The sequence below is a fragment of the Archocentrus centrarchus genome, chromosome 16, assembly GCF_007364275.1.
Source record: "Archocentrus centrarchus isolate MPI-CPG fArcCen1 chromosome 16, fArcCen1, whole genome shotgun sequence".
NCBI lineage: Eukaryota > Metazoa > Chordata > Actinopteri > Cichliformes > Cichlidae > Archocentrus > Archocentrus centrarchus.
This window is the reverse complement of record NC_044361.1, coordinates 18984308-19008122: the sequence shown is the minus strand read 5'-3', so window position 1 is coordinate 19008122 and position 23815 is coordinate 18984308. Positions and strand designations below refer to the sequence as shown.

Here is a 23815-nt window from a genome sequence, read left to right as displayed (position 1 = left end):
TTGAAACAGCATTTCCACTTTCCCCTTCAGCTCCTCACTGTAAGGTTGTCTCCAAACTGCTACAGGAGTGGAAACACTGAGTCAGCCATACGGTCATCACTGCTTAATCATGACGGCAGTATTTTTCTTCATGTATTGGTATAAAAAAAGAGTAGGCAAAATAACATTGAAATATACAGAATATTACTTTCTTTAAAACAAAAACACATCCTCCAATTGGCATGAAAAAAATCTGCTTTTAGTGACGAACCCAGTGGAGCCTTTACCAGCTTCACATATTTTTCTGAGAAAACAAAAAAAAAAACAAAAAACACAGATCTAACAGAAAAGAATGAACTTGCAATTTACAAATTTAAATTGCAAGAATAAATATCTCTAAATTAAAAAAGAAAAAAAAAAAGTTTGAATCTGCTGCAGCTAGGAGACAGCTGTTGAGATACTTTTTGGTCGATGTCCAAGAAAAAAAAATCTGCAGTTTACATTAAGTGTGACCAAAAAAATAAATAAATAAATAAAATAAACTTTGGACCGTCAAATATATTTACCTTTATGTACCTAACTCTGATGACATGTCCAATTAAAGTTACATGGTCTGCACTGCTTAAAAAAGGTCGCCACCAGCTAAACAACTTTGTCATATCAACCTCAACGGAAATATCAGTTTGTGTGTAAGATTAACAGATTTGTAGCCCTTTTATGGAAATGATCAGGGTTGGATAAAAAACAAACTGCAATCAACAAAGTGCTCAGATGTGATATTTATCTTTAAATCAATGAAAGTCTGTGATCCACAGTCATGAGGAGACAGTAGTATTTACTCTGCCACCTACGACGTCTTTCTGCCGCAGGGAATTTTCTGAGTCAGTTTGGTCTTCACCGAGGAAAAAATATGATCTTTTGGATTGTCGTCAGGTGACTGACTCAGCCAATCACACAATCGCCACAGCTTGGCCATAAAAAGACACCTTGCTGGCATTGTCTGTGTGCTTAGGATCAATGTCCTGCTGGACATCCTGTTTGTTAATGGGCTGTGTACACACAGGGCAAAGACTCCCATTGTTTACCTAATATGGATGTGAAAACCGTAATTAAAGCTAAAGGTCAGCTTTTTGACTTCCCTATTCTAGTATAATTATGCTAAAATACAAGCAAAACAGTTAAAAGCATAAATAAAAGACTTTCCCAGTGCCCAATTACTGTTCAGATGGGTTGTTCCTGTGTGCATTTTTACACAATCTGATAAAATATGTACATTTTTTTATACGTTGTCATGCACAGGCACACACTGGCATGTTTGTGATCATCCTGAAAGAAAATCCCAAAAGAACTGTGCTTCGAAACCTAGTGGCACATAAACGTTTCATTATACGAAACAAAAAACACAATCAATCGTTCGTTTTAAACAGCAGATCAGAAGCCCACATGTGTAGATTCAGACTCCTGTGGTGGAGAACTGTGTGACTTCAGTCTGGAGGTCATCCTGCATTGCTCTCCCACCCAACTGATCCATGTCTAGTCAGGCAGGCGACCTCACTGTCGGCGCAGGGGCGCAAACAGATGCAGGCTCCCGTGTGCTGTTGCGTGCTCTGGAGAAGCTGCTCTGATCCAAGCGGGAGCGATAGGGCAGGCAGAAATCTCTGAAGCACCTCTTGAAGTTCTCATCCAAAAAGGCATACAACACAGGGTTCAGACTGCTGTTGGCATAGCCCAGTGCTATGCACACGTGCCAGCTGGCCATGACGAGGTGGTTCTTGTGGTCAATATCCACCATGGTCTTGACAATGATGAAGATGTGAATGGGAGTCCAGCAGATGATGAAAACTGCCACAACAACCAGGACCATGCGGGTGATCCGCCGTAGGTTCCTGTCCTTCTCTTTGGAGCCAGAGAGCAGACGGACGCTCTTAAGACGCAGGATCATCAGACTGTAGCAAATGGTGATGACCAGGACAGGCACCACAAAGGCAAAGATGAATACACAGATTTTTGTCACTGTTTTCCAGTACCATTCTGGTTTAGGAAATGCAAGACTGCACACAGTGATTCCTGAGGAGTTAAAACAATTGAAAGTTTAATAAGAGGCCACGTGGAGAAGCTAATTGAAGTTAATAACCCAGCTCAAATGGTTTTTTTGTTTGTTTGGTTTTTTTTAAACAGCCAGTATGTTTTCAGACAGTGATAGTAATTTCCAGCACTTTTTCCCCCAGCAACAATAAAATTCCCTCACCTGTATCTGTCACCTTGGTAACAGCCATGATCATCACTGGGACTCCGACAGCAGAGGAGAGGATCCAGATGCAGACGTTGATGAGTTTGGCTTTGGCGGGCGTCCGGAAGTCCAGGGCCTTCACCGGATGACACACGGCGATGTAGCGATCCACGCTCATCATGGTGAGCGTGAAGATGCTGGTGAACATGTTATAGTAGTCGATGGCAATGACCAGTTTACACAAGAGCTCCCCAAAAGGCCACGTGCTCATCAGGTACTTGGCACTCTGGAAGGGAAGGGTGCTGGTGGCGAGCGCATCAGCCAGAGCCAAGTTAAAGATGTAAATGTTGGTGGCTGTCTTCATCTTGGTGTACCTGGTTGGTTGGAAAAGTACAGAGGGACTTTAAACAGACTGTGACTAACAGCGGATGGGAACAATTGTTAACTGGAGGAGGCTGAATTTCTTTCCAAGGTCTGGATATTGCTGTAACACAAAGAGGATATTTCATGTGGCTGACTCACAAATGCCATTAAAATGTCTAAAAGTTAGAACTTACAAAGTTGAATTTAATTCATTTATCCACAAAACCAATAATCTGCTATTTCCTCTATAAAAAAAAAAAAGCCTAATAAACAAGATTTTTAGATACATAATGTCATTACACTAAATGCACAGCAGCTCATATGCTTCTCTGGAGCCTGTAAGCCTCCATGAAAACACATTTCCATGTAATTAATTGATTTTAGCTCAAGAGTCCTCAAAGCCACTACTTGTTTTCAGATTTAAATAATTTTTTTGTGTGCTTTGTCTGAGCGGCAGCCGAACATTTCTCTGGCTCATTTAATATGGATTCCTCCGCATCAGCCCACAACATGACAGTCAGTGGGTCACATTTAATTAAATTATGTTTCCAAAGTGTTTTCCTGCCAGACTTTGTAAAATATAGCAAGTTCTGAAAGGATAAGGGCAGACAAAGGGGTGTTAGGCTTTTATCTTATTCCCAGGTGTAAAGAGATTTGTCTATTATATCACAGACCATGCACTGATCTCATGCTGCGTTTAACTGCTTCACCTGGGAGTGCAAGTGATATATTTGAAGTTTTCTTTATTTCTTCTTCAGGAATGTCAGAAATCCTCCAAATCAAGAATCCTTCATTTAGACACAGTGTCGCTTTAAGGGTTCAGCTTTGGTTTGTCATTTCAATTCACAACTCACTTCCTTACAGGACTGATTGATGCCATGAAATAATGTCAGGGCTAAGCTGGAGATCACACTCCCTCCTCTCTTGCATGTGGGAGGTGTGTGTGTGTGTGTGTGTGTGTGTGTGTGTGTGTGTGTGTGTGTGTGTGTGTGGGTGGGTGGATGTGATAGAGAGTGGCTCTCAGGCGCACAGACACTGTGGGCAATTACACAGGGGGGCATCATCATTTCCCTCTCCAAAAAGCCACTGAAATTATTATGGAATATTTCAATAAGTAAGTTTGTAGACTACTTTAGTGTAATTTAAAAATGACTCCTGAACATATAAAATATGTGTTTATCCTATCCATATTGGGGCTGTCACAGAATGTATGCCCATGTCGCTTTTCACCTATTAATATGTGCCCAGCAGTAAATTATTTTGTCTTTTTTTCAACAGATTCTCTTTAGTTTATGGTTATTTGAATAGCACGTCCTTCTTACCTGACCACCCCGTACATTACAAGCACGTTTCCCACCAGTCCCACCACGCAGATGAGAGAGTAGAGAGCCGTGATGCAAACCGCGATGACGAGACTTGTAGTGTCCCTGGTTGCAACCCTGCTGGTCTCGTTGCTTTTGGAAGGCACAGAAAGCAGATCCTCAAATATTGTATCATTGAAAGGAGTCACGGACACCGAGTTACGCTCGCTGAGATAGTCCGGGAGAAGAGTGGGAAACTCCATTGTAGCGATTCAGGTGCGAATAGAGTGCAAAGACTTCCGATGTAGGTGTATGGGAGCGCACGGAAACTGGACAGCAAATTAAGTCATCAGGCGCTCAGAGGATGTGCGAGCGGTGTCTCTACCCCTGCTCGCTCGCCCGCTCGTGTGAGTGGCGCGTGCGTCTCTGCGCGTTCCGTTAGCCAAAGCTCACCGGTGCACAAAGCAAAACGCGAGGAGACTGTTTCTCCGGCAAGTTCTTACCTCGCCTAAAGAGACAGCTTTTTTTTTTTCTTTTTTTTTTTAAATCAAAGTAAGTGAACTAAATCTGCCGTGTAAAAATGCTTCATCATCGAACGATGCCAGTCATATCCAAACAGTCATAATGTGGCATAGCCTGTGTTAAAGGCGGTCCATTACTGGACTGACCCTTCTCACCAGGCAGTCACCATCATGAAGTCATCATTAAGGTATTACCTGCCAGCTCTTAACAAGCTTTTGATAGTCTGCATTCGTGCGGGTGGATGCTGCTGTGAATTACAAGTTTTCAGGTGAAGTCATGTAATTTGGAAGCGTTTTGAGTAGACTGTCGTGAAAACCACCTCAAAGTCTGCAGACTGCCTTAAACGCTCCTTACAAAACTCTATTGATCTTTGATCATTTTTTTTAGAAAGAAAATATGTTGCCAATTGACAGTTTAAGACCTTCAATGACATCAAGAACCCCTGCTTTGTGCTGATGAGGTGTTAGAGTAAAACAAGACAACATCAGGGTAAAATGGAACAAGCAGTTATAGTTAAAAAAAAAAAAAATTTTAAAAAGGCACCACACAATTCAGCTTTATTGAACAAAAACTGAATTACTTTAGTTTGTTTTAAAGTGTGTTACGCCCTAGCCGGGCCTGCTGTGGCTTCCTGGCCCACTGGGTGTGGCTTGTGCGCTCCAGCCTTGGGTGCCACCCCTTTTGGAACAGCTGACCCAACTCAACAATCAAGCTGGGGTACTTAAGGCCACAGAGACTGTGATTGCCAGAGACTGCCTTTGTGTCATAACTTGTGAGGTGTGTGTTGCTACACCTGCTTACTCCTGCTCATTGGAGAGGAGGGTGGTGTTTTGTTTTTGTATGTGAGGCCTCTTACCCTATGTTGTTGTTGTTTACATTTGCTGAATGACTCCTGTGTTTTGTTTTTTATTTATTTGAAGGTGATAGCGGCGTGTCCGGCTCTTTTTGTTATAATCTTACTAAAAATCTTTTATTTTTACCAATTTTGCTCATGTCTCCTTTTGTCAACCCGGTCACTTTTTGTTACTTCCCCCGAACCCCCTAGACTTTTTAGGGGGGAATGTAACAAGTGGGGGCTCGTCCAGGATCTAACAGAAGGTTTGACATTAGCCTTATTTTGAGTTTTTGATGAGAATTAGTTGGTGGTCGTTTGACGTAGCGTTAACTGCAGACAATACGACTTTCCCAGTTAAGTTAGGTGAGTGTCCAGCTGAGCTTTTTAAGTTTTTCTGTCGGACTCTCTCTTGTTTCTATTTTTTTTTTTTTTTTTTTTTTTTTTGAGTAATCCTGGGTGGGGATTAGTTCCCTGTTGGGGGTAGGCAATTCGGGGCTCCTGCCGCTGAAGCTCTTGCCTTTCAAGTCGCCTCGAGCCCAGTAACCTCCAGAAGACAAGCAGGCAAAGTTTGGTGTGATTGGGAACTGGGTAAGTCTGTGTTGGTGGTTTTTATGGGGTTTTGCACTATATATCACTGTGTTGTCTTAAGTTGTTTCCTTTAGCCTTAAGCTGTTTATTAGTTGCTAGCCTGTGGTTGAGCATTTGTGTAGCGGTGCTTTAATTAGGTGTGTCAAGACAACTGCATCCCAAAATCTCAAGTTTGCCTTAGTTTATATGTTTGTTGGACTGTGTCCAATTGTTTAAATAAAGTTAGGCTGGCAAGCCTTTCCATTTGTTTGGGTGGACCAAAAGGGAGTTTCAGTTCATGAAGGAGCTGGAACAAATGAAAATGGAGGCTGCGGCAGCAGTCAAGTTGTGTAAGCTGGAGCAGATAAGTTCTGGTCCTGCTTCTGTTGGTGTACAGCCATCCATGACTGCCTTTGTGAGCAACAATATTCATCTGGTTCCAACCTTTTGTGAGTCAAATGTTGAGAGCTTTTTCACTGTATTTGAACCCATAGCAACTGCATTGCATTGGCCTCAGGAAGTTTGGCCTATCATGCTGTTGTGTAAATTGACAGGCAAGGCCCAGGAAGCTTGCTCTGCCCTGTCTGCTGAAGACAGTTTGGTTTACGCAAAGCTAAAAAGTGCCATCCTGACAATCTATGAATGTGTGCCTGAAGCTTATAGGCAGCATTTTAGAAGGCTTCAGAAAACCTCTGGTCAAATGTACAGCGACTTTGCCAGAGAGAAGAGAAAACTCTTTGGTAGGTGGTGCTCTGCAAGCAAGTCTAGTGATTTGGCTTCTTTGTGTGTGCTAATGCTTGTGGAGGATTTTAAGAACGCTGTGCCTGAGTGTATCGCATTGTATCTGAGTGAAGAGAGGGTTTCCACTTTGCAGCAGGCCACCACTCTGGCAGATGAGTTTATCTTCTCCCACAAAATGAGTTCTGCAGAAAATGACCAGAAATGACCCTGTGGCAAAGGTGAAGAAACTGTTTCTTTTGCCACAAATCTGACCACCTTGTTGGTAGCTGTCTGAAACTAAAAAATAGGCAACAGGCACGCTCTACAAAGAAAGAGCCTATCTTGAGAAACACAGTGAGTTGTGGCTCTCAAACTGACAGACACCTGGCGTGACAGAAAACAGCCACATTGCTCAGTGTCACATGGTAAATGCCAGTTTTGCTAACTCTGCGCTTTCACTCGTCAGCCATGTTCCTGGTCCACCTAATCCACGATGTGATGTGTTCCCTGTAGTCATGAGCGTTTGAAACCGAAGCTTCGATACGTGCTTCGAACCCTGGGCTTACAACTCCAGAGAACCACTGCTTCGAAGCTTGCTTCAGAGTGAAAAAAAAATCACGTGACATGACGTATGAAGCAGCAACTGCTACATTCTCGGAATGACTCACCTGGCTGGTTCAGGGGATTCACTGGTTACGAGTGATGTATCATGATGTTCGGTGATGACGTGTGCGCCTCAAACAATGCAAAGATGCTTCAGATCATTGAGGTGTGTGAGCGCGTGCATGCAGGTGTGTAGATCAAAACATTGCACTTTTCCAGGAGAGGGCGCTATAATTGAAGCTTCAAGTAATGAACCTATTTTCGAAACAATTGGTTCAAGTGGTTCAGAGCTTCACAAAAGCTTCATTTTCTCATCACTAGTTCCCTGAACCTCAGTCATTTAGATATGCAGGTCTGGCTAACCCGCATGCCAACTGCCTTGACCTGGTAGAGAGGCAAATGAAGAGTGTTTGCATGAGGCCTCCTGGCAACCCCCAATGTTGTCCTGTTGTCCTGGCGCAAAAACCTGCTGGTGGTCCTGTGGGACCTTACTTTGGCAGCATTGGGCAAACTTCTTTTAGTGTTTTGGGCCCACTGAGAAGCTATTGGCCAATCCCACGTGCTATGCCTAATCGCTACTTTGGTGTTGGATGAGGGTATTTTTAGAATTTTGTTTGCAATGACATGGCCTCCTGACAATTTGTTTGAACATTTGACTTAGGGTGTGTGGGTGTGTGTGACCCTCTATAACAAACCACTGGTTTGTATTTATGGGAGGGGGGGGGTTACGGCCCTAGCCAGACCTGCTGTGGCTTCCTGGCCCACTGGGTGTGGCTTGTGCTCTCCAGCCTTGGGTGCCACCCCTTTTGGAACAACTGACCCAACTCAGCAATCAAGCTGGGGTACTTAAGGCCAGAGAGAGGAGAGATCCAGGCCAGTGATTGCCAGAGACTGCCTTTGTGTCACAACTTGTGAACTGTGTGTTGCTGCACCTGCTTACTCCTGCTCATTGGAGAGGAAGGTGGTGTTTTGTTTTTGTACGTGAGGCCTCTTACCCTAAGTTGTTGTTTACATTTGCTGAATGACTCCTGTGTTTTGTTTTTCCTTTATTTGAAGGTGATAGCAGTGTGTCTGTCTCTTTTTGCTCATGTCTCCTTTTTGTTACTTCCCCCGAACCCCCTAGACTTTTTAGGGGGAACGTAACAGTGATTAAATCAGTTTATCAGTTCACTCATTAATCAAATGAGTGAACATTAATTTTCAAATGAATTATTTTAAACAATTTTGTTTAAACACTTTTTAAACCTGTGGCTTCCCTGCTTTTCTTTGTCTTCCATCCTAGATGTGACGGATCAATCAGCAGTTGTTTGGTGATTGTACGCAAATATTTAAAGAGGCAAAGATATAAAACACTGATGTTCCATCTAACCGACCTATCACCCTTACAGTACTGATTACAGCTAAATGAGCAAACACACTGACGCATGCCTACAAATAAACAGGAGCCTCCATTTGAGAACTGTGTATTTTACTCTGTGTGAATATTTAATCAGCAGCAGTAATTTCTTTGCTAATATGAGTGTGTCTGAAGCATTTCTCATTCCTGGATAAAATATCACTATATTTTACTTACTATAACACTTTTTTTTTTTTTTTTAAATGCCAAGCAGACATCTTTTTCCAATTTTCATGAAAGCACTCGTTTATCTGCAGCTGCACTTCTGTTACCCTGAACATCAGAAACCATTACAAACATGCTCTTCGTGTGATGCTTTATGCCTCCTCAAATTGAGGCATATGTTTTTTTGAACACACGCAGATATTGTCCTGTGGCTGTGTTATAATTGCAGCAATCTATGCACTCTGCAAACTGACCTTTAAGGAACAGCCAGCAGCAGAGAACAAAGCAGGAAATGGGCAGCATTTAAATGATAAATGGCCCAGGTTTATATAGTGCTTACTGACTAGGAACATTCACCCACTCCCACAGTGTTTTTTTTGTTTTTGTTTTTTTTTTTGTTTTTTTTGTGCTGTACATACAACATTTTTCCTATTACATAGTCAACATACTGGTGGCAGTTTAGGATTTTCAGTATCTTGCCCAAGGAAACTGGCACACAGAGGGCCAAGAATCAAACCATCACCTCCAATTGATAGAAGAGCCACTCTCCCTTCTAAGCCACTGCAGGTACAACTAATGCTTTTGCAGCTCCTTTGACTATATCGTTCTAAGACTAGAGCATTTTCAGGGTTCACAAGCTCATATTTCTGTCTTGCACCAATCTGCCAGTTGTGCACTTGTTTGGTTTGATGAAATTTGGTGAAGAATTTAATGACTGTTCCATTAGAGTCAGCGTGAGGTTGGCATTTCTGATGTTCAGTCAGACATCTGTTGTTCCTGACTATTGCTGCTTTTTTTATCAGCAGGTCAAAGGTTTCAGTAATCCTGAGAAATATTGCAACATACATGAGATGAGATGGACTGGCCCAAAACTCTGTGCAGTCATTCACAGAGGTTTCCAGATGAAATTTTCTATTGGCTTTTATTTTTACTTTGCAAAACTGACATGTCTCATCTCCCCCAGTTTCTCAATTCAGTTTAGTGGTGCTACTGGCCAAAAGCTGGCACAGAAAAACAAAATTGCTGGGACCAAAGTTCGGCTCATGGCAATGGGAAAGCTACGTCAAGAAATTCCCCAGAGAGTCACAGATGCCAACTGCAGAGTCTGTCTTCCATGATTTCCTTTCCATGAGAGTAAATTACATGTAAATGCAACATTTGAATGTCTATAAACACTACAGCTTTGTTGTTCTCAACAGAGTACCAAGCTAAGAGTGTCATGTGCTGGTGTAAAAATGTCTCCTGATTTTTAAGGGCAGGTACCTTTAAGATGATAAGGAAGGAGGCATGTAAGTGATAGTTACTGTGAAACATTTCCCTTCAAATGTTTCATTAAATTCAACCAACAACCACTCCTGAGTACTCTGTGTGTATCTAGCTTGTATACCTATGCACCTCTGACAACCCTGATCAGAGCACTCAATCTCAACAACAATAGTTCAAGTGGAACAGCACATCCCACTGGTGTTAAATGACTTACTCAGCAGTTCAAAAACAAAACTCACTCCATTTAATTTCTGGGTGGGAGAACAATGTATGCCACCAAGGTTACTTTAGAGGACTATCTACCCTGCTAATGAAGAGGACTAAAAATATCACAATGTGTGAGTTTTGGGCAGGTGCCTCTTACAGGAGAAGAGTGTGTACGTTGAGTCGCATCTTTCCGTGGACACAGTTGTGATAACTGGTGGAAACGTGTTGTAAAAGAGACAGACATAAAGTCACCGGCAGGAACAAAATGCTGCTGTTGCTGTTGTTTATATTCTCCTCTCTCCTCAGGGAGAATCACTCATGATTAGTCTGTACAGGCAGTGTGATTACCCGCATCACTCATCAGCCCAATGGAAACCTTGGGAAACATTATGCTGCTTTCCTGAGCCCATCACATTCATAGCAGGGAGCAAAGAGTGCAGGCAAATGAAAGTGAGCTTGTTGGGTTTTTGCATAAAGATACAATGATGATGTTGCATATTTGACTTTATAATGATCACATAAGATGAGTTGTTTAATTTTAATGAATAATTTTGAATGGATTAACTTCCCTGTGTCTATATATTGTATTGTCACATTGCATTGCCTGCAATTAGGTTGTTGTTTCATGCGCACAACAGCAGATATGAGCCAGAATACTTCAGAACTTCTTAAAGGTCAGAGAATAAAGCACATGGCTTGACATTTTATTTCCTCACATTGCGAGATTCTCTTGCGTTATTACATGGATGAGAAACTGCAAAAAAAAAAAAGAAAAAAAGTTGAAGCTTTTAAGTAATGTTACAAGTTAGCTGCATGTTCTAAATCTGTCAGAGCTGAAGGGGGGTAGAAAAAAAAAATCACCCAAGCCCTGTCCCAATTTTAAGACTAATGGACACTTTATTAGTTACACTTTGTTAGTACTGGTTTAAACCTCATTGCCTTCAAAACTGTCTTAATTGTTCATTGGTTCATAAACATTAACATGACAGCATCACACAGTAGCTGCACATTTGTCGGCTTCACATCCATGAAGTGAATCTCCTGTTCCACCACATCCCAAAGGTGCTCAATTGGATTGAGATCTGGTGACTGTGAATAGTGAACACATTGTCATGTTCAAGAAACCAGTTTGAGATGATTTGAACTTTGAGGCATGGCATGTTATCTGGCAGGAAGCAGCCATCAGAAGATGGGTACACTGTGGTCATAAAGGAATGGACATGTTCAGCAGCAGCACTCAGGTGGGCTTTGGCATTTAAATGATGCTCAATTGATACTAAGGGGGCTCAAGTATGCCAAGAAAATGTCCCACACACCATTACACCACAATCACCAGCTTCAACTGTTAATACAAAGCTGGATGGGTCGTACTTCCATTGTGTTTATGCCAGATTCTGACTCTACCATCTGAATGTCACAAAATCAAGACTCAGCAGACCAGGGAACATTTTTCCAATCTTCTATTGTCCAGTTTCGGTGAGGCTGTGTGTAGCCTAATTATTCTGTTCTTAGCTGACAGGAGTGGCACCCAGTGTAGCCTGTCTGTTTCAAGGTTCAGTGTGTTGTGCACTCTAGAGATGGCTGTCTGGGAAAATCCTCACTAGATCAGCAGTTTCTGAAATACTCAGACTGGCCCATCTGGCACCAACAACTGCATTTAAAGTCACCTTTCTTCCTTATATCGTAAGGTCAAGATCCTACAATCATACAGAGAAAACCTCAACAATCAGATGACCCCCTATTATATGTCTAGTGAATGTCTAAACAGAATGAAGTTAAAGTATTGTCTATGTGGTGCTATGGTAATAAGTGATGAGGTTTGTAGTGTGAAGGCACACATTCAGTGTTACTGTTGCTCCTCTGTCACACTTTTTGTCACACTTTCTGGAGTCAGTTTCACATGCAGAAACCCTCAGTGGGTACGACTTCTTGTACTGTCTACACTTCATATTCTTTCAGAAAATGAAAACATGTCCTGTAAGCATGCCTTTTAATGGATGAGCAATGAAAATAAACCAGGGACAAAAACAAAAAGTAAATCATTAAAAGGGAAAGATAGGAGCAGATGGGATGGAACAAAGCAGGTCCTTTTCATTCACAGCAGTCAGCAGCCTGGTTAATTTAGGGCGTTGTAATAAAGTCAGAATTTTGTTAAGCCTAATATGGTGTAACAAATGAAAACTGTGTGTAAGCGTGTGTTAAATGTCGACAGAACAGCGTCATTAACTGCTGCAGTGACAGAGCCGCAGAAATAAACAAGAACTCACGCTTTAAAACATTATTTTGTTGGAGCCGTTTTATCTTCTGCATCTGTCGGCTTAAAAAAAAATGCTGTTTCCTCATTGCAGCGACAGTGCTTACGTTTGTATGTTTTTAATTTGTTGAGAAGTCACAGACACGCTGCTGTGCTTTCATTTTTCATTCATGCTGCACAACAGAACAGATCGTACTGTGGTCTAAAAATCCATCTCACACCCGTTTATTCTTTTTAGGCACAGAAGCATAAACCAAAACAGAATATCTTTAAATCATGTTCACGCTTGAGAAAGATATGGAGAACTGGACCATGTTTACATCATATGAGAGTGTTTTTAATAATACTGAGTGTGTACCGGTAATAAATACACAACTGATGGTTGTGGTGATTTAGCAAGAAATGACAAGTTAGATGTGTGTATATATAATCAACATTTATGATTCAGGGACTGTGAAATTATTAAAGAGGTTAAAGTATGACTTTTTTATTTGCATGTAGACAACTTGCTGTAGTTCAAACCAAGCATCAGAATGGGGAAGAAAGGTCATTTAAGTGACTTTGAAGGTGGTTGTTAGTGTCAGATGGTCTGAGTGTTTCAGAAACTGCTGCTCTATCAACACAGTCATTTCTAGTGTTTACAGAGAATGATCTGGAAAAGAGAAAATGTGAGAATGTGAGATGCACTTCTCTGGGTGAAAACCCCTTGCTGATGCCAGAGGTCAGAGAAGAATGGCTAGACTGTGTCAAGCAACAGTATTTCAAATAATCACTTGTTACCAAGGGATGCAGAAGAGCATCTCTGAATGAACACCACACTGAACCTGGAAGCAGATGGGCTACAGCAGCAGAAGACCACACCAGATGCTACTCCTGTCAGCGAGGAACAGAAAATAAGGCTTCAATTCACACAGGCTCACCGAAAATTGGAAGAGTGTAAAAATGTTGCTTGTTCTGATGAGTCTTTCTGCTGTGACATTAAGATGGGTCAGAATTTGGAGTAAAAGCATGGATCCATCCTGCCTTGTATCAACAGTTCAGGCTAGTGATGATGATGTAATAGTGTGGGAGATATTTCCTTGGCATACGTTGAGCTCCCTACTACCAGCTGAGCATCATTTAAACACCAACGCCTACATGAGTATTGTTGCTGACCACATCCATCCCTTTATGACCACAGTGAACCCATCTTCTAATGGCTGTTTTCTCCTGGACAACACACAATGTCATAAAGTTCAAATCATCTCAAACTGGTTCACTATTCACAGTCACCAGATCTCAATCCAACAGAGCACCTTTGGGATGTGGTCATCAACATAATAACAGAAAATGTAATCTATATATGAGGTATTTTCTGTCAGGGATGAGGGCAGGTGGAGAACTCTGTGAAAACAGTAATAATGCTGTGAATGGCTATGCATGTTTTCATGCAATATTTCAAATTCAGCCTCACTCACTGCTATATTAATTTGAATACAGTCCATTTTCCAAAGATAAACTGCACACATAATTCTTGCACTGCAGCTCTTTAGCCTCTGCACAACACTTTTTATGATTATGACCTGACAGTTGCTATATTGAGTGTCAGATTTTAAATGAGCTACCACAGAAGTTAGCTGCTGAGGCTTTTATGAGCCTGTAAACTACTGAGCTGTCAGCACAAACTGGTAATTGTTTTGAGGATATTGAACAATATTATTTGTGCTACAGCATCTTTGGAGAAGTTCAGGCTCCTCCTCTATTTTATGTTTCTGGTCTTTTTCTTCAGAACTCAATAAATATTGGACATCAGTAAGCACACACCTTTAAATGTAGTTCCTTTCATTATTAAATCCCAACCTAATGTCTTATGAATACAGAGTTTAGGGTTGGTTGATTGGGCATCCAGGCCTCTGATTACAAAGCTACTGTTGCTTGCCAAATCCATTAGTGTCCTCCACCCCTTTCTTAACATTACTGAGGTAATAAATAGTTTCTTATCTAAACTGTGAATATTTTAGAGAAGGCCACCCTGACATGATAGCTGTGACTGATAGTGCTCTGTCTCTATCTGGACATGCTAAAATCCAAAAGATGTTATTTTCTACTGTTAGCATGTTTTTTGTTTTTGTTTTTTTCATTCTCTGCCATATTTAGTAATAATGGGTAATGAGGTTCAGCAGTTTCTGCTGACAACTAGTTATGCAACAGTGATTAATCTGGGTCTAGGACTTAATCGGCTTTTCTGATTTCCACTGGGAAGAGACAGCCAGCACAACGTAGCTTTGACAAAACAGAAGCAGAATGTGCTAATTTAAAGTGTTTGTAGCACACATTGTGCCACCCATTAACATGAGCGTTGTAGATGACTGTTTAACAGTGAGACCGCGGCTCGAGCTTATATTCATTGTTTCTATTTGAGGGGAAATTATATCATGCAATGCTGAGTGAACAGAGGCAACAAAGCAAACCAAAGAGGAGGCAGAGGCCACCCGCTTACTTTCTAAATGTTTTTTTAAAGGATCAAATTCTGGAGCAGCTCTCCTTCTGAAAGAACATCATTCACTCGGGGTTATGTGACAGCTTCAGTGTTAGCTTCTGTTTATTTAGTTATTTCCTGTTTTATGTTGTTTACTTAGTTCCTCGAGTATATATGGTTTTTCTTTCTGTATTCTGGTTTTGGCTCCCCCATATTTTTTTTTTTTTTTAGCTTTCTATTCTGTGTTTATCCAGTTGCCTGTTCACTTACACGAGTCTCCCTGTTCTTCCCCTTGATTGTCCTCACCTGTTCTCCATTCCCAGAGAGGAAGACAACACTGAAAAAATGTTGATTTTTCATCTGAATCATCATGATGGTTGAAATTGAAATCTCGCTGCTAATTGTTGGATCAGCATAATGATGACGCCTGACAAAGTTGATCAGGTGACAATGATGTGGTTGAAAAGTCATTGATTTATAGTTGACAGGAGATGATCCTGCAGCAGACAACATTACTGCACCCCAGAAATCACATATTTTTTAACCAATCATATTTTATGGGTATTGTCAAACAGTATAAGCAGTGATTCATGCTGCAGATTTATGACTGTCACAGAGGTCATTATTAGATACTTCTAAAATGTCATTAACTGAAGTTAGCTTGCTAACATAACTGAGACAATAGTATGATTATATTAGCCAGGATGAGTTAGATAAAAAGAGAGAGAAAGGCAGATATTAAACCCAGATCTGAACAAAGCATGCTCCTATCATATTTTCTCATGTTCTTATTCACTTTTTACTTTTGGATTTTCTTCCGTAGATGGTGCGACTCATCACATGGGCAGTTCACAGCTACAGTCCAGACCGGACGGAGGCAGGACATTATGTAGGAGTGAATTCATCAAATGTGATTTTTTTTAACTAAACTTGATTAAATAAATTAAATAAATGTGTTTTTTTAATTGATGTGGAAGTTGTCTGTTGCCCTTTACATGTTAAGTCCAGCCTAATGATTAATAGGAAGGTTAAATATGTTTTAATCAATATCATAACATCATATGTCCTGACTGTTGATAAAGAAGTACAATGTTTTGAGGTATTATTAGTAATGTGTTGTGTTAATATCAGCTGAAAAACCGCTGAAGTCCTGGTGATCTTTAGTTGTGATTTCAGCATTGTTTCAATATTAATCAAGGTTTTAAAAAAGTGGTTAATAACCGATAGCAGTGTTCAGCATTGATTCAATGAAATTTAAAATCGTCCTGTGTTGGCTCCTCCTGATTGGCCGTCAGCGTCCGTTGTATATACATGTACTGTTGTATAGACAGTTGTCAGATACTCATCATTGGGATGAATGTCATGGTAATTTGGGGGCTGTTCTTAAAACTATTCTTTTTCCAAGGTGGAATAATTGTACAGCATACATTTTTAATGACTTTAAAAAATAAGAATTGGGTACACAAGTTTGAAATTATTGTCAGTTTTCCTAATCTACACAGGTTTAAAGTACACATACACCCCCACTAATATTTAGTTAAATGTCCCTTAGCAAATCGCCCCCCAGTCAGATGCTTTTGGTGGACAATCCTGTGGCATTATTCTGGTTGGATATTTGAACACTCTTCTTGGCAGAACTGGTCTGTCCTACTTCCCACCATTGTTGGACTCTGCTCTGCTTTGTAGCTTCCTCAGAGTCTAATCACCAAATAGTTTATTACTCAAACTCTGCACTTCAAAAAAACTCATGTTCATTTCTTTCAAAAGTGTCCTTTTGTCTTTGTTGTTTATGTGTGTTTATGTGTTTCCCTTTGTGTGTCCCCCGTGGTTTATTTTGAAGTTTTTTGGACTGTTTTTGAAGAAATTTCAAAATGCAGTTTCATGCTTTTTTGTGTTTTTCTTTGAGTCTTCTAAAATCTCAATGAAAAGATATGTTTTATAGCTCTGTCTGCCTTTTGAGTAATGCATTTAGGCCCTTTACCAACTTCTGACTGCAGCACATACAATGATTCAGAGCTGCCAACACACACTTGCAATATGGTTTGAAAATTGGTGGTAAAGGAATATTAACTGCTCTTTTGTTAATTGACAAGGGTTGATATAATGGAGCAGATCTGTAACACACATTCCAATTAGGCTGCAGTATTTTTTTGCAATAAATCTGTAGTGCCTCTTTCCTTCTTTGCCTGAAGCTTTTTACACCATTTTTGTTGCGCATACATACACACACATTTACTTTCTTTCATCTCACTGACATAGCAACTACCCTTACTCTTGCTACTCTCACTGGACAATCTCCTTTAGGGTCACTGGATATCTGCACTAATTTGTAGTGAAGGCCCAATATGGAAATGGGAGTCAGATAGGTGTGAAACGAGATGGAAGAAAAGCACAAGGTACTCCTCAAACACACTCAGGGGCATGAGATGCAGAGAAAGACTTGCAAAAACATACAAACATTGTGATTAGACAGTTTTAAAAAGAATCTAACTCACATGAGAAAACAAGGGAGGGAGGGAAAGGCTTATGTAACAACAGGATGAGACAAAGAATTTTATTATACACACGACTGTTTCTGTGGCAGGGGGATCATCGGCTTTCTCTGCTAAAAGGAAACCTGCTAAAAAGCTGAAAAGGCATTTGACTGTTAGATCCCTTGATACCATTCCCCAGCACCAAGTCTCACAGAGCACATCCATCTGTAGAAGCTGAGGTCAAGGTCTAGAGGAATGGTTTAGCTTTTGTCATGCAAAACCAAGTCACAATCATGCTGCAAATATGTAAATAATTAGTTTACAATTAAATGTGTGTTTTTTTCAGATTATTTGAAATGGCTGGCTCATAATCAAACAGCTAAGCATTTTTTTCTGACAGCAAATATCTGCAATAATGTATGAATCATGTGATATCAGTGTGATGTCAAAATAAAACAATCACAGATGCAAAATGACTTCCAAGGTTACAAAAGCAATGAACAGCAATCATATCCCAGCTAAGTTTATCACTTTATTGTTTCCCCTAGAAGCACATTGACATCAGTGGAACTTGCAGCTACTGAGGTTTCTTTTTTTCATTTGCTTGTTTTCTTCGGCTGCAGTTCATTGAGCTCTCACGGCCACCACAGATAATTCAAGGGTGACAGAAACAGAAAAATGGACCAAAGTGGTTCAGGATGACAAAAGGCTGAGAGAGAAAAAAAAACAAAAAAAACAGAACCAAATGCTGCGAAGAGATCTTAGAAAAACAGCACAAAGAGCTGAATTTCAGAGCAAATGATTAAAGAAGTCCAACAGTAAAACATGCATTTACCACATGCATATTATTATTATTTTGGGTGGAAAAGAGAGAATGCAAAGTCTGATTTAGAGGACTTCAGTGATCAGCGTGGCCAAAACAAAAAAACTAAAATGAAGATAGTAAAATGTGGTTGTCAAGGAAACAGTGGCACTATCTCCATATGAATTCTCCCTGAAAGCGAACAAGAGCGTACTTCTACAGTTCTGCGTTTTGCTGTCCTCTGGAAGGCCCGCTTACTTCGCTGCGACATTTGGAGGGCGATGACGCATACTGAGAAGTTTATATCAGCATTCAGCCAGAAATGATGAATATGAGGAAATGGAAACTGCAGTTTAGATTAAACCCAAGTGAGAGAAGAAGGATGAAGAAAAGGATGAAAGAAACAAGCGAAAATAGTAAACAAGGATCATTTCTGTTTAGTAACAAATGAAGATGTTTGAGTGGATACATGTTGTTAGACCTTAATTGTAGCTGACAAATAAGTGAAAAGGTTACTTTATCCTGTAAGTGGTGAGAGGTGAGATGCAGAATATAATGCCAATTCAATTTAGTTCTGTTCTCTCCCACAAATTAGTTTACAAAAACCAATAGCTTTATAGAGGAAGCGTATTTTGCACATTTCCTGCAATTTTGTGTAATTACCTGGTCTCTGTGAAATTTGTCAGTAATGTTTTTAGTTGAAATGAATAAGGTGTAGTTTCAGCAAATAGCCTTCCAGTGCTTAGTTCCTGTCTGTAAATCAACAGGACCTTTTGGTTGTTTTACAGGAGCAGCTTTGCAAATGTAACCTGCCAGTTTTTCCATTGGCAGCTGTAGCTGTTAGAGGGTCACAGTTATAGAGGTTCTCCACACTTATGTGCATTTTTTAAGCTGTTCGCTTAGTAACGTTACAGCACTGTGGTGACACACATCAGTGTTTTGTTTTTGCTCCAAATTTATAAAAATTGGCACTGGCTGAAAACCCCTGAGACCACTGAGTCTGTGAAACCGCACTCATATGCTTATTAAGACTCATCATTCATCGGCACTTGTGGTGTTGAGCTTTTCAGTTTTTGGCACAGTGGTTGAGACTCGTGCTTTTGACAGCTGTAGAAGCACCACCAGTTTGCATTTGTTCCCTTCAGACTCTCATATGGCTCAGTAATGCTTGCAGATGGCATGACAATCCCAAGAGACAGAGAAATTAGGTTAGCTTGTGTATGCATACAACCATACACACCATGTATATATGAACATTATTAATATATGGTTCCCTGTGTCAAAGTTCCCTTTTGATTGCTGATGCCTCTTGCAACCTTATTTTTTTTTAAGCATTTTTGAAAATTATGCTGTGGGTGGCTTAGAGCTGGGGTTGAACTTGCACTTCAGCGTAGCTCTAATTAAAATGACCCTTTATAAAGTGTTTACAAGTTAGAGCTAATGTTGTTGTCTTTTTGAAAAGTTAACACAGCACTCATGAAAGTGCTTTAAAGTCATTATTAAGAACAGCTCTAGAGTAATGAAGTCATTAGCATGGGGTCAGAGGTTTGTACATTTCTAATGGGCAATCTCACCAAAAGGTAAATGTCTGTGATTCTAATAATTAAAAGTTGTTAGAAATCCAAGTCTTCAGTTGTAAACATAAAGTGCAGCTCCTCTTGGGGTGTTTACGGGTCAAACTGTCCACTGGATGACCCTCATGGCGTTATGGTAATCATGAAGCTAAATGTTCGACCTAAGTTTCAGTCACACTAGAGTGAAAATAGGATGGTAACCTCCTTGAAAGGAAACCACTAGGAAAGTGGTTGCCCAGTGATGGCAATTAATTTTTTTTCCCCATTCAGGCTGCACAGGTTATCTGCAGCCTGTCTCCAAACAATCCCAGTTAACTTGGAATGACAATAAACACTCTCAGACAGGTTGGTGAATGTTTGCAAATGATCACTACCTAATTTATAAACGCAGACAGATTGCCAAGACATTACAATTAATCTGAGTTAGTCTGTGCTGATAAGAACAATTTATCTGTGATGCATCTCTTTGCACTAGGGGACTCAAGTCAACAGCAACAGATTTGCAACACATGGCAATATTTATTGCCATATAGCTATTACGTCACCAACTTTCCCCAGTCTACAATGCTGTCCTGAGCTCCCTCCCCAGGCTCCTCAGCCCCCACTCACACCTTCTTTCAGGTGACCTCAATAGGTCACTTGATGGAGTGGGGTGAAGTCCCAAATTGGTTTCACCTGAAACCACTGATTGTAATGACCCACGCCTTCTTTCACACCTTGGCGCATGTGAGATGATGACTGGATGACTGAGAGCCTACACAGACATATGTATAACATATAATTTATCAGAGCAAGAGAGGGCAGGAGGAGGTTACTGCAGCTCATCTCAGTGTGTACATGTTAAACAATATTTTCAAGTGTTTAAAAAGAGGAAGAGAAGGAGATGAAACTGAGTCACTGCCCACAACTAAATCAAACAGCTGAGCAGAAGGAGTCAGGAGGGCACTTGAAGACAAAGAATGTCAATAGTAAAATATAAACTGGAAATAAACATTATTTTTTACCTTTCCTTAAGACAGTGCCTAAACTCAGACAGATAATCATCAGCGGTGAGAGAAAAAGCAGACATGTAAATATTATAAATACCATACATATAAGGCAGCTGATGTGTTCGGTTTTCTGAACAGGGAGGCGATACATCAACTCAACAACTTGTTGCTATTCAGACCTCCACTGTTCATGCAGAGGGCTTCAGCTCCTCTCTGTTTATGGTACTCGCTGCATGGTTACATTTGTGTTAGCAGCTCCTGATTGCCGCTGACTTTTGCAGCTGGCTAAAGGCAGTGGCACCATTTCACCTTAACCTTGTCTATGTAAATCACAGCACGGCTAATTCATGTGCAATGAAAGGTATTGTGCTGACAGCTACAGGATTGGTATCATGTTCATGTTCTGTTCATCATTGCATCACTGGCCCCCTCAGGAACTTAGGGTTTGTTTTTAAAAGTTTATTTTAACTGTGAAGAATGGGTTAAGAGTCCTCTGTGGCTCAATCAGACGGTCTGTAGGATTACAACCAAAGGCTGAAAGTAGGATGGGGCCCAATGTAGGAAGCACTTCCCAGGACTGGATTTATTGGTATATCGTCGGGAGATGGGGGGAATACATGATTGAGTTTCCATAAGTCTAGAACTGACAGACCGTTACACAGTGATGATAATATCAAACTAAGATGGGTTGTGGAGAAACTGAGTTGTTACAATATTAAATAGTGACTGAAATGAAAATGTAATCTCCTCAATGTTAGCAGCTGCATAACATGGGCAAAATAACTGGCTTGAAAACATACCAACGTATAAATTCTGTATTACTTGCAAATAGAAGAAATGAATAAATAAACATACAATGTGGAGAAGGTTGTAGGGGCTTTTCAAACATTTTACATTTTTAATTATATCCAGGAAAAAAAAAAAAAACAGTAATATAACTGCACAGTGAATGAAGGAAGATTTAAAAGCAGGCAATAGGACAGCTAATTGCAACCTTCCTGTTTTCCTTCAGAGGAGCTCAATAGGGGAAGGCCATCTGCAAACCAAAGCCCTCATTAGGTTCTGATTCAGAGATAACGTGCTGAACAGAGTTACCCAGAAACACTGCAGCAAGATTAGTCAGCCAAGAGAACAGATGACAAATGCTGCAGCTCCCTCCTCTCGGCCGTTAGAAGACAGTGAGGAACAGTGTTTTCCTATTAGCAGCAGGCTCTCATCGACCTCCAAATGGATCACAGTTTTGTTGGCTCAATACAGCTGAGATGTGTTATCTGATTGTAGAAATGGAGCTGTAAACAAGATCGTATCAACACTATTTCACGGAGAGGAATAGTGTTGACACAGTAATACTCCTTGTATCATTAGGATAAAGGTGATGTTGATTTTGTTGTGAAAGGCAAAGAAGACAAGGCCATTTTACTTGTGAGGGTGGACAAAGAACAGCAGGACTGACCGATGTCCAGAGCTTGTAGAATAACATGAATTTTTTTTTTTCAAAACATTTAAAAACCCAAAGTTATGACTTCTACTAACCGCATATACCTACACATTCCATATTTTTGAATGAAAGCAGGAGTTTTTGTGAGCTCCTTTCTCCTGTTTTGGTGAAAAGTCTGTGTCAGTTTTTCCATCTTCTCAAGATCCCACAAGGCTCATTGAATTGGTCACAGCAGAAGAGGCAAGGAGAGCTAAATTTCCATGAGAATGGCTTCAGCCTCATTACACTTGATAATTGTGTTTGTGAGGACTTTCTGAAATGGAGGAGACATTTTGGCCGGGATTCAAGAGGAATATGTAAATATTCATGCAGGGGTTGTTTATATTTTTACTAACTTCACCTTAACAGGCTGATCTTCGTTGAGCTATTGTTTAGCACTGCTGAGTTAGATTGCAAAATTTATTGCAAATTTTCCTGCTGTGTCATTATTGTGCTTGTGATTTAAGTTTTCAGTGATCAGACATCTCTCTATAAACTCTGAAGTCTGCAGTTTGCATGAAGATAAATTTGATTGTCCCGACATCCCACCTTAACAGCTGCAGAGAAAGCACACAGATGTGACTTGTAAGCTGCAAAGATATCTCAGTTTAAACAACCGATATAACATTATTGCAACAGGTACTACATGACCACAAGATTATTTTGCAGAAGTTTATAGAAATATTTCTTTTAGGAGCAGCTCTGAAATAGTGTTGTGAGATCCAAACAAAATCCTGCAGCTTGTCCTCTAATGCTCTCCAGCATACCACTGTGCCTCTTTCTGGTTCGGGTCATTTCACACAGATGTAAGCAACCATGCATATTATATCTGGTACTATTTGAATGCCATTCCCCTGGCTCCTTTTTTGACAAGCACCAGTTTCTTCAACCATCTGCTGAGTTGTATGTAATCAAGTGAGAGCGGAAGACGGCCTCATAGGTTGTTTGTGCAAGCAGCTGTTTCTGCAAGTGAAAGCAGTAGTAGTTATTATGGCGATAGCAAAGGAAGAAGGCAGGTGGTGATGTCGCAGAGCCGCCACACTGGACTTTAACATGCAAGACTGCTGGTGTCATAACACATTAAATAACTTAAATAAGAAGAGTTGGGTCAGTTCTCAACAGATTTGGGAGCAGCCACAGTTCTTGGCTAATGTCCACTGAACATTTCCTGCTGCACTATATGAGCCACAGGATTATTTACCCATCAGAAGGCAGTTGGTTGACTTGAACTTTGAATTTCCTAATTAAATGAATTCTACATCAAAGAGGAATATCCCAACAGAGCCTGACAGCTCTCAACTTCAAATGTATTTCATCCAAAAGCCCATGACAAAGGCAGCGAAACGGCACTTGAGAGCTGGAAGTTGAAGCAGTCAGAGTCCAGAGTTATAGATCATTCAGTACCTGTTGTCCTCAGCACTTTGTTTCTGTGCAGTTCAAAGAGTCTATTCTCGCCCACAACAGCCACAAAGGTGAACACTTAAAATTTTATGGTCAGGTTTAATAGTGAAGACTCAAAACAAGAGGCATCAAAATTACTGAAATAGCCTGACTTCTACTGCTGCAAATGCATTTTCTTCTAACTTTAGTTAAAAAAAAAAAAAAAAGCAGCAGTGACTCAAGTGACATAATG

At 40.5% G+C, this 23815-nt stretch overlaps 1 protein-coding gene across 1 annotated transcript; it reads right to left on the bottom strand.

Annotated features, from left to right (window-relative positions):
• Positions 1–1194: 1194 nt before the first annotated feature.
• On the bottom strand, positions 1195–4136 carry oprd1b (opioid receptor, delta 1b). Its single transcript, XM_030749874.1, has 3 exons — positions 3895–4136; positions 2228–2583; positions 1195–2046 (listed from the first exon to the last, which is right to left on the bottom strand). Exons 1-3 carry the CDS (start codon positions 4134–4136, stop codon positions 1517–1519), a joined length of 1128 nt encoding a protein of 375 aa, XP_030605734.1. The 3' UTR covers positions 1195–1516.
• Positions 4137–23815: the final 19679 nt, after the last annotated feature.